This window comes from Elgaria multicarinata, chromosome 8, assembly GCF_023053635.1.
Source record: "Elgaria multicarinata webbii isolate HBS135686 ecotype San Diego chromosome 8, rElgMul1.1.pri, whole genome shotgun sequence".
Taxonomy (NCBI): Eukaryota; Metazoa; Chordata; class Lepidosauria; order Squamata; family Anguidae; genus Elgaria; species Elgaria multicarinata.
In genome coordinates this window covers 5,032,922-5,046,566 of record NC_086178.1, presented here as the reverse complement: position 1 = coordinate 5,046,566, position 13,645 = coordinate 5,032,922, and the positions used below count along the sequence as shown (strand labels likewise).

Below are 13,645 nucleotides of genomic sequence, written 5' to 3'. Positions count from 1 at the left end.
GCTATAGGAAAAAGCTATAGGAAAAAGAAAAGCTATAGGAAAAAGAAAAGTTTTTAGCTGAGCTTTAAAAGCTGCGGTTGAACTTGTAGTTCTCAAATGTTCTGGAAGAGCGTTCCAGGCGTAGGGGGCAGCAAAAGAAAATGGACGAAGCCGAGCAAGGGAAGTGGAGACCCTTGGGCAGGCGAGAAGCATGGCATCAGAGGAGCGAAGAGCACGAGCGGGGCAATAGTGTGAGATACCATACATGATTAAAACAGATTTAAAACATCCTGAAAACATTCTAAAATTTCACTGGATAGGCCTGCCGGAATAGATCAGTCTTTATTGCTTTTTTAAATTCTAAAAGGCTGTCAAGTTGACGAATCTCCTCCGGCAGGCCATTCCACAGTCTGGGAGCAGCGGAAGAAAAGGTCCTCTGGGTAACAGTTGTTAATCTAGTTTTTGCTAGCTGAAGTGGATTCTTCTCAGAGGATTTGAGTGTGCGGGGTGGATTGTATGGGAGAAGGCGAACCCACAGGTAGCCTGGACCCAAAACCATGTAGGGCTTTAAAGGTAATAACCAACACTTTGTACTTTGCCCGGAAACTAATTGGCAGCCAGTGAAGAGATTTTAAAACTGGTGTAATGAGACAGTTTCAGTTATTCCTCTCCCTGCCAACCTCATTTTAAAGTGCTGCTTCTTCAAATGGCCTCTGCGCTCCACACCTGCACCCTCGACAGCTTCTGCTAACCCGCTGGCCTGGCCTTCTGCCCACCACCCTGCCTCCTGCTCTTCCCAGCACCCTGTGCTACAGGTCTGGATGCCTGGCAGTGGACTGCCTAAGGCCATCGCTAGACCTAAGGTTTATCCCTGGGTCAGACCTGTTCATCTAGGTGACACACAGGGGATCCAGTGCTCAGGCAGGGGCGAACCCTGGATGATCCCAGGAGAAACCTTAGGTCTAGCTGCGGCCTAAAATGCTTTTCCTCCCAAGAGTCGCTTTGAGATTCAAGCATCATAATTCTCTGCACCCGACCTGCCGCTCCATGCTACCAACGTTTCTTCTGCCTCACTTTCTGCCTTTGTTGCAAGTCGGCGTGCTCAGAGCTACATAGGTTCACTGCAGCTGAGCGAAGCCAGAGCTGTGGCAACTTACCGGATATATCAGAAAACGTTTGGTCTTTGGCCCGCTGTAGAGACAAGTTGCGCTCAAGCTCCTACTACTACTTCTTCTTTTTTTTGGCTCAAAGTTTTGTTAATCCATGAACCAAGCTATGAAAAACCTGCCTGTCGAGTTGATACACAGTGAACTCGCAGGTTTCAGATTACGATAATCAATACTTTCTCACTGCCTTGATTTGTATCTTGAGCACACAACCCAGACCCCAGACTACAGTTTTGAAGGCTTCTCTAAAAACGACATAGTTCTGGTTCACACGATCAAAATAAGCCACTGTGGGCAGTTTAAATCACGGCGCATGCCGGGTGTGACTTCCATAATCACCACCTGGACGTGGCTTGTTGCGTCATCTGAACCCGGGCTATGTGGCTTGTTGGAGGGGGAAAACAATTGTCCAATAATCAGAGGGGTTATTGGAGGGTTGTTTTACCTTCCAACAAGCCACATCGCCTGGGTTCGGATGACACGGCAAGCCACATCCAGGCGGTGATTATGGAAATCGTGCTCCACCCATGCTGCATTTTAAATGCAGATTGAAGGGAGACATGATAGCACTCTTCAAATACTTAAAAAGGTTGTCACACAGAGGAGGGCCAGGATCTCTTCTCGATCCTCCCAGAGTGCAGGACACGGAATAATGGGCTCAAGTTAAAGGAAGCCAGATTCCAACTGGACATCAGGAAAAACTTCCTGACTGTTAGAGCAGTACGACAATGGAATCAGTTCTCTAGGGAGGTTGTGGGCTCTCCCACACTAGAGGCCTTCGAGAGGCAGCTGGACAAGCATCTGTCAGGGATGCTTTAGGGTGGATTCCTGCATTGAGCAGGGGGTTGGACTCGATGGCCTTGTGGGCCCCTTCCAACTCTGCTGTTCTATGATTCTATGAAATAAGCCCCGGTGGCTCATTCTGTGGAAATCGGCCCACTGAATAACCTTAACCTTCTAGCGATACTGACAAAGATCTTGTAACCTATAGTTAAACAGCATCTGAGGCAGCAATTGGTTGTAAAAATATATCCATAAAATCGCTTTAGCCAAGCTTCCTTTTGACTTCCTCTAGATTGCCAGCGAACGCAAAGAGAGAAACGCAGGACAGGTTTAGTGCAACTGCAATGCAACTGTACTGTACCTTCAGGCCCCTCCTGAAGAGGAATGTTGCTTGGCGTGTGTCTTTCTGCTGGTATAACTTATTTCCAATTCTGGCAGAAGGGGACTGTATATTGGTTCTGTAAACATTTACAAAGGGTTATCACTTATAGAGCACCACTGATATACATGATACTGTTACAGAGTGCCACAACGAAGACAGGCACGTTCCCTGCCCCGAGAAGATTACAATCTAAAGTTTGGCTGGTGGAGGGGATCAAGGGAGAGCCATTGGTAACAAAGGTTGAAAATGAGCCCGTTTCACTGGCAGATACTCAGGGTTGCTTTCACTTATCAAGTATGCAGGATTATATATACATCAACCCTACACTGGCCACTGAAAAGAAAAGTGATTGGTCTGGCGTTAAGAAGTTAAACTGTATTTTGTGTGCGTAAATGAATCTTTACATGCTGAGGGTAAGTCTTAACAGTTTACCATCTTAAGTCTTTTAACTTTACTGTTATTATTATTATTATTTATTTATATAGCACCATCAGTGTACATGGTGCCGTTTTAAATCTGTTTTAAATCTAGAGTATTGCGTCCAGTTCTGGGCTCCACAATTCAAGAAGGACACAGACAAGCTGGAGGGGGTTCAGAGGAGGGCAGCCAGGATGATCAGAGGTCTGGAAACAAAGCCCTATGAAGAGAGACTGAAAGAACTGGGCAGGTTTAGCCTGGAGAAGAGAAGATTGAGGGGAGACATGAGAGCACTCTTCAAAACTTCAAAGGTTGTCACACAGAGGAGGGCCAGGATCTCTTCTCGATCCTCCTCTCATAGCTTGGCACCATGCAGTAGCCATCTTGTAATCTGTGCGCGGTAATTTTGAAACATGGCATCCACAGCTAGAAGATAAGGAGATGAATGGGTTTGGCAGCAAAATGGTTAAGGCTGAGCTTGCTTGTTCTCTTTATGTATGTTATTTGTTGCTTTTAGTTTCCAAGAATTCTTTAGAAAAGATGTCCAGCCATTCAGTTGTAATGCAGCTGTACTATTAATTCAGTTGTGTAGATGAAAATTGAGGGGAGACATGAGAGCACTCTTCAAATACTTGAAAGGTTGTCACACAGAGGAGGGCCAGGATCTCTTCTCCATCCTCCCAGAGTGCAGGACACGGAATAACAGGCTCAAGTGACAGGAAGCCAGATTCCAGAAGGACATCAGGAAAAACTTCCTGACTGTTAGAGCAGTACGACAATGGAATCAGTGACCTAGGGAGGTTGTGGGCTCTCCCACACTTGAGTCATTCAAGAGGCAGCTGGACAACCATCTGTCAGGGATGCTTTAGGGTGGATTCCTGCATTGAGCAGGGAGTTGGACTCGATGGCCTTGTAGGCCCCTTCCAACTTCGCTATTCTATGATTCTATGATTCCATGTTTTTTAAATATGTATACATCTCTGCATTGCTGCCTGGTTTTATCCCAGCTGTGCTTTTATATTGTACTTTTATACTGTGATTTGTTTTATACCTCGAGTTGTATTTGATGGTTTTAATTTTTGTGAACCCCCCAGAGAGTTTTGGCTATTGGGTGGTATAGAAATGCAATAAATAAATAAATAAATAAAAATAAGTTCATGTTGAAAAGGATTATGCTGGCCCATCAACTCAGTGCAAAAAGGATGGACTGGTCAAGAACTCACCGCTCCTGAAGATTTGCGTTTTCTAGCTGGGGATGCAAGTCAATCCTTTTTTTGGAGGACTAAAAAGTCTTTTTGAAAACTGAGGAATAAATTCAACAAATCTTCCTCTTTTCCCACCCATAAACAGTGTCAAGTTGTTCGTGGCATTCTGACTCTGACAAAGCAGTTGCAAAAGAGGTGAAAGAAGCCGGAGGCCTGTAATTCAGTTATCACCGTTTTTGCAAACCGTTCGTGTTTGGTTATCGTTAACAATTTGTTTAGTTTCGTAAACGCTTGATTATTTCAAAACAATTTGTTTGGTTTTTGTCAATTACCATGGCATTCTTACGTTTAACATATGGTAAATTATACAAAATAGTTGTTCACCTATGATGAGTTATATAAAATGTCTGTTTACCGCCCCAGTTCTTTTGATATCATTTCATATTTTAGCAGTTGCGTGCCAATGAAGATTGGGAGACAACGTATGAGGTGTATTGCTAATTCGTATATTTAAATGTCCCTAAGTCACATGGGGCAGCCTTTGAAGACGGTCCGGAAGCTGCAGCTTGTGCAAAATGCGGCGGTCAGATTGATAGCTGGAACAGGGAGGTTTGAGCATATAACACCGATTCTGGCCCGCTTGCATTGGCTGCCTATATGTTTCCGAGCCCAATTCAAGGCGCTGGTTTTAACCTATAAAGCCCTACATGGCTTGGGAGCGCAATACCTGATGGAACGCCTCTCCCGACATGAACCTACCCGTACACTGCGCTCAGCATCTAAGGTCCTCCTCCGAGCGCCTACTCCGAGGGAAGCTCGGAGGGTGGCAACACGGGAGAGGGCCTTCTCAGTGGTTGCCCCCCAACTGTGGAATGATCTCCCCGATGAGGCTTGCCTGGAGCTAACACTGTTATCTTTTCGGCGCCAGGTCAAGACTTTTCTCTTCTCCCAGGCATTTTAACAGCATTTAACAATGTTAAGTTTGTTTTTAACGAACCCCAGAACTGTTGTTTTTATACTGTTTTTTATGTTTTTGATGGTTTTTAAATTTTGTATACTTTTAATGTTTACCATTTTTAATTGTTGTAAACCGCCCAGAGAGCTTCGGCTGTGGGGCGGGATATAAATGAAATAAAATAAATGAAATAAAATAAATAAATAAAATAAATAAGTCGAGATGCTTCATCTCACAGCAACCAAGTATCACGACAGAAGCCAAGCAGAACAGGGCTTAAATAGGCATCAACACAGAAGAGAATGACATGCACTGCAATCCTATGCATGTCTACTCTGAAGTAAGTCCTACTTCGTTCAGTGGGACTGACTACCAGGTATAGAACTACAGAAGTGCACCGTAAACCTCTCTTTTTAAAAGATCACTGGCGACTTCTCTGTACAGACAAACCAGGGAGTCAAGCCTCCCAAATGAGAAGCAAAATAATCCGCCAGTTCTTCCCAGAGGCAGCCTGTGTCCCCTTCGCTTACTCACAGCAACAACCGACCACTTCGGTAATGACTGCTTTGAAAAACCTACTTTTCCTGCAGCACAAAACTTCAGGACAATTTCTCCAAACGCTGACGACGGGTAAATCCACTTTATTAAAGCACTACAGGGGAGCCAGATTTGTATGTATTTATTTACTTGTTCTTCTACAACAGCCTTCCTCAACCTGGGGCGCTCCAGATGTGTTGGACTGCATCTCCCAGAATGCCCCAGCCAGCAGACTGGCTGGGGCATTCTGGGAGTTGTAGTGCAACACATCTGGAGTGCCCCAGGTTGAGGAAGGCTGTTCTACAAGGATTGCATTATCCTTAGGTGACTGGGACACTGAACAGCTTTTTCTCTTACTGGCGTCAAAATAAGAACACCGGAAGAAGCTGCTTGATACCGAGTCAGACCCTGGGTCCATCTAGCCCAGTATTGTTGACACAGAGTGGCAGCAAGGATCCCCAGGGTTCCCCACCCCCACCCCTACCTGGAAATTCTGCCAGGGATTGAACCCAGGACCTCCTGGGTGCAAAGTGTGTGCTCTACCACTGAACCACGTCCCCTCCCTTAAATAGGTCTCATTACTGTTAGAAAAAGACAATCCCTTGACGGGGCTGAATACAAGGCATTTGCGGATTGCACGTGGGTCTCACCTCCTGTTTAACGAAGGGGGCCTCCTGAGAATGGCTGCTTGCTTTCGCTGTAACTCAGAGGGCCTCTGGATGGTCGTCTTCCGTTTCAAAACTGAGTAGTTCCGCTGCACGTTCTTTAGGAAGAGATATTGCAGACGTTAAGGGCGATGTGCTTTTGCAGAGGCAGCAAGTGCCAGCCGCTTGCAGCATGGCGGAACAAAACCGGACAGGCACCTTAAAGCCTAGCAGATTCACGGGGGCAGAAGCTTTCGCAGACTATGTTGAGTCCTGGAATGGACTCTGTTTTTATCTTTTCCTTTATTTCTGTAATGTCCTGCAAATCCTGGAAGAAGTGAGGAGTCAGCAGAAGACAATCACTTAAAGGTCAACTTTGCAGGTGGACAGTTATTGAATAACTGGACTATTGCATGGTGGTATTTTTCTATGATTGCCAATTAGTGGTTGCATCATTTGTACAGAGCTGTCTATAAAAGAGAGTGTTTTGAACCATTGTTAATCACTTCTCATCACCACTCTCATCGCTGTGATCCTTGATGTAAGCTTTATTTACTGCATTTGTCAGTAAAGGATTTATTTTTATAACCACAAAGAATCCTTGTCTTATATTATTGGCCTTTGCTGCGTCCTGACCAAGAGCCGTTGTATACTCTGCTATTCACTAGTACTGTCTGTAACTTACAGCACGTTAAAAGTACAGTGATTACCCGACAGACTAGTCTGATAAAGGCCACAAAAGCTTCTGCCACCATATGCCCCTTAGTTTTCAAGGTGAGACAAGCTTACGTTTTATTTATTTAGAAAAGGTATAAGCCATGGTAGCCCCTAACAAGAAAATACAATCAACAACAAAGATGTCAAAAACAAAACGGAACACAAGATCAAGCAATAACGATGTTAAAGTACTGAAAGGTACCCTACCCGTCCCCGAAGACAGGGTGAGCAACCGCAGGAGGTCGGGGTGGGTGGGTCATCCCCCCCTCCCCGGTCTCTGTCTGCAGCCCACATTCCACGGGGCACAGTATGGGCTGCCCGGAAAAAACATTTTAAAAAATAGGTGGTTTGCTGCTCAAATTCAGTGATAAATAGATCCATCGGGTTACATTTATTTATTACATTTACATCTAGAGTTGCCATATTCTGAATCCACAAAACCAGGGCAATTTTTTTTTGTGGGGGGGGAGGGGAGGGGGCTAGGATTTTTTTTTAAAAAAACTCAGCAAAACGTAAAGGTCTAAGGAAAGAAAGAAAACTATCTAAGCTTTAGTTATCTAACACTGCAATCCTATGTGTGTATACTCAGAAACAAATCCTATTAAGTTAAATGTTAGAGCAGTACGACAATGGAATCAGTACTGTTAGAGCAGTGCGACGGTGAAATCAGCTACCTAGGGAGGTTGTGGGCTCTCCCACACTAGAGGCCTTCAAGAGGCAGCTGGACAACCACCTGTCAGGGATGCTTTAGGGTGGATTCCTGCATTGAGCAGGGGGTTGGACTCGATGGCCTTGTAGGCCCCTTCCAACTCTGCTATTCTACGATTCTATGAAATAGGACTTATTCCCAAGTAAGTATGCATAGGACTGCAGCCTAAAGTAGTTAAGCATCTGCAAATAAATAATAGGCAAAGAACAGTTTGTTTATTTATTTATTACATTTATATACCGCCCTATAGGTGAAGCTCTCTGGGCGGTTCACAAAAGTTAAAACAGTAAACATTAAAAAGTATACAAAATTTAAAAACCACCAGAAACATAAAAACAACAGTTTAAGCAAACAAACAGAAAAAATGACAGTAAATTACATTTCTCCACTAGTTCTTAAAAGTTAGAGGAGACTTCAGTATGGAGGCTTACACTCCACTGAGCAGGCTCAAGGCACCATTTCGGAGGTTGGAATTTCTCCGGCCGGCTGGAACAGGAATCCGGGATTCTTGACTGGCTGGCCGGGACATTTTGGAAATGCTTGGAAACCGTGACGTTCCCGGTTTTCCTACTTACATCCTACCTTTCTTCCATCACGGAACTCACGGCTCCCAGGTGGTCTCCCCTCCAAAAACTGACCTGACCCAGACCCACTTAGCTTCAGCACGGTGGCTACATCATGTGCCTTCGGACCATGGCCACAGCACTCCTTAGTGCTAAACGTTTTCTCTAGCATTCCCACATTCAATGGAGTTCTGCCCCCTGACATCATCCGGCCTGCGGTGGTGGTGGGGCGGCAATTTGGCTCCTAGACCAAATATGGTTCTCCACCCCAGAGCTATGCAATGCTCGGTGATTCCTAGGCTCGTGCGCGCAGTGTGGGAATTAAGCTCTTTAGCGAAGTTATTTAGCCTGCCTTCTTTTTTTAAAAAAAAACCCAGCTTTTGGCAAACAGAGCTGTTTACCAACTTCAATCCGCTGATCATCTGCTGTTAATCTGTGGTTGTGCATGCGGAGATTTGGGCGATGCTTAAATTATGGTGATCGTTTGTAAATACTGTGAGCCTCTTTGAACCATACAGGGAGGTGTGGTAAAAGTCTAAAAATAAATAGTGATTCAACACCATACGACACATGGATCAGAGTAATTTCCCAAGAGCTTCGGTGAAAACATTAAAACTGAAAGTCACGCTTGATCTGTGCTTGCAAATCAGTTCACAAACATTGCCAACTTTCAATATGTTTTTGCTAGCCTACGTGCCAAGGCATACTTATTTATTTATTTATTTGTTTATTTATTACATTTTTATACCGCCTGATAGCCGAAGCTCTCTGGGAGGTTCACAAAAATTAAAACCATAATAAAACAACCAACAGGTTAAAAGCACAAATACAAAATACAGTATAAAAAGCACAACCAGGATAAAAACCACGCAGCAAAATTGATATAAGATTAAAATACAGAGTTAAAACAGTAAAATTTGAATTTAAGTTAAAATTAAGTGTTAAAATACTGAGTGAATAAAAAGGTCTTCAGCTGGGGACGAAAGGAGTACAGTGTAGGTGCCAGGCGGACCTCTCTGGGGAGCTCATTCCACAACCGGGGTGCCACAGTGGAGAAAGCCCTCCTCCTAGTAGCCACCTGCCTCACTTCCTACTTGTATGGTGGGTACAATCTAGAAAGGACAAACTTTTGTGAAGTTTCCTGCCCGGTCACCCGGAGACGTAGAATCATAGAGTTGGAGGGGTCCTTTAACGCCATCGAGTCCAACTCCCTGCTCAGTTCAGGAATCCACCTTAAAGCATCCCTGACAGATGGCTGTCCAGGTGCCTCTTGAAGGCCTCTAGGGTGGGAGAGCCAGTTCTCCAGGCCTCCAATTCACCCAGCAGGGCAAGGGCGTCACGTTGAGCCCAACACGAGACCGGCAGGCTCGAAGTTGGTGCAGACATGAGTCAGGCCCGTTCTGGTTGCACCGCAGCAAGAGTCATTTTTTATGCATTGCTTATGATTTGGGTTCTCTTGTTCGTTATATTTATGCACTCGGCTTTGATGCTGTTTTAAATTCAATGGTTTTAAGCCACCTTGGGGGTCCCTTGGGGACCAAAAGGCAATGTGTGTGTGTGTGTGTGCCTATACTGTACTCTTTTCGTCGCCAGCTGAAGACCTTTTTATTCTCTCAGTATTTTAACACTTAATTTTAACTTAAATTTAAATTTTACTGTTTTAACTCTGTATTTTAATTTTCTATCAATTTCTGCTGCGTGGTTTTATCGTGGTTGTGCTTTTTATACTGTATTTTGTATTTGTGCTTTTAACCTGTTGGTTGTTTTATTATGGTTTTAATCTTTGCGAACCGCCCAAAGAGCTTCGGCTATTGGGCGGTATAAAAATGTAATACCCTATTTCTTCGATTCTAAGACACACTTTTTTCCCCATATGAACATCTCTAAAAATGGGGTGCGTCTTAGAATCGCGGGTGTGCCTTAGGGTTTTTTCTGTTGGTGGTACTGAAATTAGTGAGCGTCTTACAATCAATGGTGTCTTACAATCGAAGAAATATGATAAATAAATATCTCCCAGCTCAAAACGCTGCTTTTGGACAGTGGAGACCTAGGTTCAATCCTAGCTGGTCGGCGAGATCACATCACGCCAGTCCTTTTACAACTTCATTGGCTGCCAGTCCAGGTACGGGCCCGATTCAAAGTGCTGGTATTTACATTTAAAGCCCTAAATGGTTTGGGGCCAGGCTATCTGAAGGAACGCCTCCTCCCATATGTACCTACCCGGACCTTAAGATCATCTACAGGGGCCCTTCTCCGTGAGCCCCTGCCAAAGGAAGTGAGGCAGGTGGCTACTAGGAGAAGGGCCTTCTCTGCCGTGGCACCCCGGTTGTGGAATGAGCTCCCCAGAGAGGTCCGCCTGGCACCTACACTGTACTCTTTTCATCGCCAGCTGAAGACCTTTTTATTCTCTCAGTATTTAAACACTTAATTTTAACTTTGCTGTTTTAATTCTGTATTTTAATCCTATATCAATTTCTGCTGTGTGGTTTTACCCTGGTTGTGCTTTTTATACTGTAATTTGTATTTGGGTTCTTAGATTGTTGGATGTTTTATTATGGTTTTAATTTTTGTGAACCGGCCAGAGAGCTTCGGCTACTGGGCGGTATAAAAATGTAATAAAATAAATAAATAAATAAATAGCTCAGCCACAAATCCCCAACGCGGATTTTGCACAAGCCCTTCTCTCAGCTTCCTTTATCAGCAAACAATAGTAACCAATTACCCCGGAGTTGGTCGATAGTAAAACAGAAGGGGTGGGATCCAACGGGAGTGACTCTGTTCACAGAGGGCGGCTGGCACTCCCAGAAGGGGGGTCCTTCTGTTAGCGGAGCACTGGCTCCGTTCACAGAGGGTGGCTGGCGCTCCCGGAAGGGGGGTCCTTCTGTTAGCAGAGCACTGGCTCCGTTCACAGAGGGTGGCTGGCGCTCCCGGAAGGGGGGTCCTTCTGTTAGCGGAGCACCGACGTTGGACCTCACCCCAGGTAGACCCCAAGTGCAGACCAGGCCTCATCCCAGCACAACACAGAAGAAGATGGAACAGCTCTCGCCCTGCAGAGAGAGCCCGAGACGCCAGGCCAAAAGATCCACGCACGCACCTTTTCACTGAGGGGCGACCTGTTGAGGGGGCTGATGCCCTTGGGAGCGCTGAGTGCTTTCCTCGCTGCCAACCCAGTTTTAAGGCTGTAGGGCCGCCTCTTCCCAGCCATTCGCTTTCTGCGCCCTAAGCGGTTTTTGCCAAAGCCTGAAATGGAGAGAGAAAAACAGCAATAGAGAGGTTGAGGGCACCGAGGCAATGAATTATTTATTTATTTATTTATTGCACTTATATACCGCTCCCATAGCCAGGGCTCTCTGGGAGGTTTACAGAAATTCTAAAATTAAGATAAAAACAAGTATACAAAATTTAAAATTCTAAAACACAGAACATACACACCTAAAGCATTAAAAACCGTTAAAAAACTAAACACGTGGGTGATTAAGATGTGCCGCCATATGCCTGGGCAAAGAGGAAAGTCTTAACCTGGCGCCGGAAAGATAGCAGCATTGGCGCCAGGCGAGCCTCGTCAGGGAGATCGTTCCACAATCTGGGGGCCACCACCGAAAAGGCCCTGTCCCTCGTTGCCGCACCCTGAGCCTCTCTCGGAGTAGGCACCCGGAGGAGGACCTTAGATGTTGAATGTAGTGACCGGGTATATTCATGTCGGGAGAGGCGTTCTGTCAGGTATTGTGGTCCCAAGCCATGTAAGGCTTTATAGGTCAAAACCAGCACCTTGAATTAACATGGGGATATAGTGCCTTACACTGAGTCAGGCCACCAAACCCAGCATTGTCGACACTGACTGGCAGCAATGGCTCTCCAGGGATACAGGCAGGAGTCTTTCCAGCCCGACTGGAGACGCTGTTGGGAATTGAACCCAGGACCTTCTGCAGGCAAAGCAGGGGGTCTGACACGGAGCCAGCCCTCCTCCAATCGCACACAGGGACTACGCCTTCACCCAGAGTGGCAACAAATCCAGAAATAGTTAAGATATTGAGAGAAGGGGGAGATCAATTTCCAAATTTATTTTGGAAAGACAGGAAAAAAACTGGGAGGAAATTAAAACATAGTGATGAGTGTATTTGGTGTAGATTTATGACCACTTTCTTATATTCGAGGCAGTAAGCCTGTGTGCACCAGTTGCTGGGGAACATGGGTAGGAGGGTGCTGTTGCACCGTGTCCTGCTTTGTGGGTTCCTGGCCAACGGCCTGGTTGGCCACTGTGTGAACCAGGGTGGATAAAAATCAATGATTCTTAAAAAAATAATAATTAAAAAATCAGTTTTGATTTAAATTGGATTTTTTTTAATAAAATGATTTTTGACGAAAAATCTATCTAAAGCTAGTTTTCTATTTAAGATACATTATAGTCCAAAGGTTATTCATCATGAAATAAGGATTAGTTTTAAATTATATAGCATGAGGCTGCATATTCATGCCATGTTTAAATTTTTGGGTAAATGAATTCCATTAATGCAGCCTTCCTCAACCTGGGGCGCTCCAGATGTGTTGGACTGCATCTCCCAGAATGCCCCAGCCAGGCATTCTGGGAGTTGTAGTCCAACACATCTGGAGCGCCCCAGGTTGAGGAAGGCTGAATTAATCCATTGCTACGGATATTTGGCCACATAATGAGAAGACAGGATACCCTGGAGAAGAGGCTGATGCTAGGGAAAGTGGAAGGCAAAAGGAAGAGGGGCCGACCAAGGGCAAGATGGAGGGATGATATTCTGGAGGTGACAGACTTGACCTTGGGGGAGCTAGGGGTGGCAACGGCCGACAGAAAGTTCTGGCGTGGGCTGGTCCATGAAGTCACGAAGAGTCGGAAGCGACTGAACGAATAAACAACATGGATATTGCTATTAATGACAATAGGATATTGCTACTAATGACAAATTAACATGTAATATAAAAGTTAGACGAGGAATGATAAAAACGAATGATTTTGAGGGAATATGGAAACAGTTCCTAGAATTTGTATTATCAAAGGGAAGTGGGAAAGCACCTCCACAAGCAGCAATGAGATTTTGGAAACAGGAATAAGATCCCGTGGTTGGGGGGTGCACTTTTATGTTAAGTATGATTATGTTAATAGAATAAGCTAGAATATATGTTATCAAATGTTATCTAATAATTTATGTATTATGTAGTATTGTTTTATTGTATTGATGTATGTTTGAAGTATTAAATAAAAATTTAAAAGAAAAAAAATCCATTCACAGGGTTTCTGTAAGATTATTGGGCAATTTTTCTATCTAGAAGGTATTATCACAGATGCTTGGTTTTACAGTTCTCAAAACTGTGAATTTGGGTCTACAGAGATCACCGTCCCATTGTTCCTTTGCAAACCTACATACACAGAATCAACCCCTGACCTCTTAAGTGCGAAGTTTCAAAAAATTCAATGAATAGAGTGCACTTTTGGGGGGGGGGGGAAGTCACATGATTAAATCGAGTCTCCCTGAGGAGTGATTTATCAAATCCACCCTGGTGAGGACAGAGTGCTGGACTAAATGGACCCGTGGTCTGATCCAGCATCTGGGCACTTCTTA

General features: G+C 44.7%; 1 protein-coding gene across 1 annotated transcript in view; it reads right to left on the bottom strand.

Moving 5' to 3' along the window:
* Window positions 1-13,645, bottom strand: part of FYTTD1 (forty-two-three domain containing 1) — a 40,408-nt gene that overhangs the window by 10,090 nt on the left and 16,673 nt on the right. The window contains exons 3-5 of the mRNA XM_063131787.1: window positions 11,152-11,297; window positions 6,075-6,187; window positions 2,290-2,386 (exon numbers count right to left, since the gene is read on the bottom strand). Coding sequence (XP_062987857.1) covers window positions 2,290-2,386; window positions 6,075-6,187; window positions 11,152-11,297 — 356 coding nt within the window. The remainder of the gene's footprint in view (window positions 1-2,289; window positions 2,387-6,074; window positions 6,188-11,151; window positions 11,298-13,645) is intronic.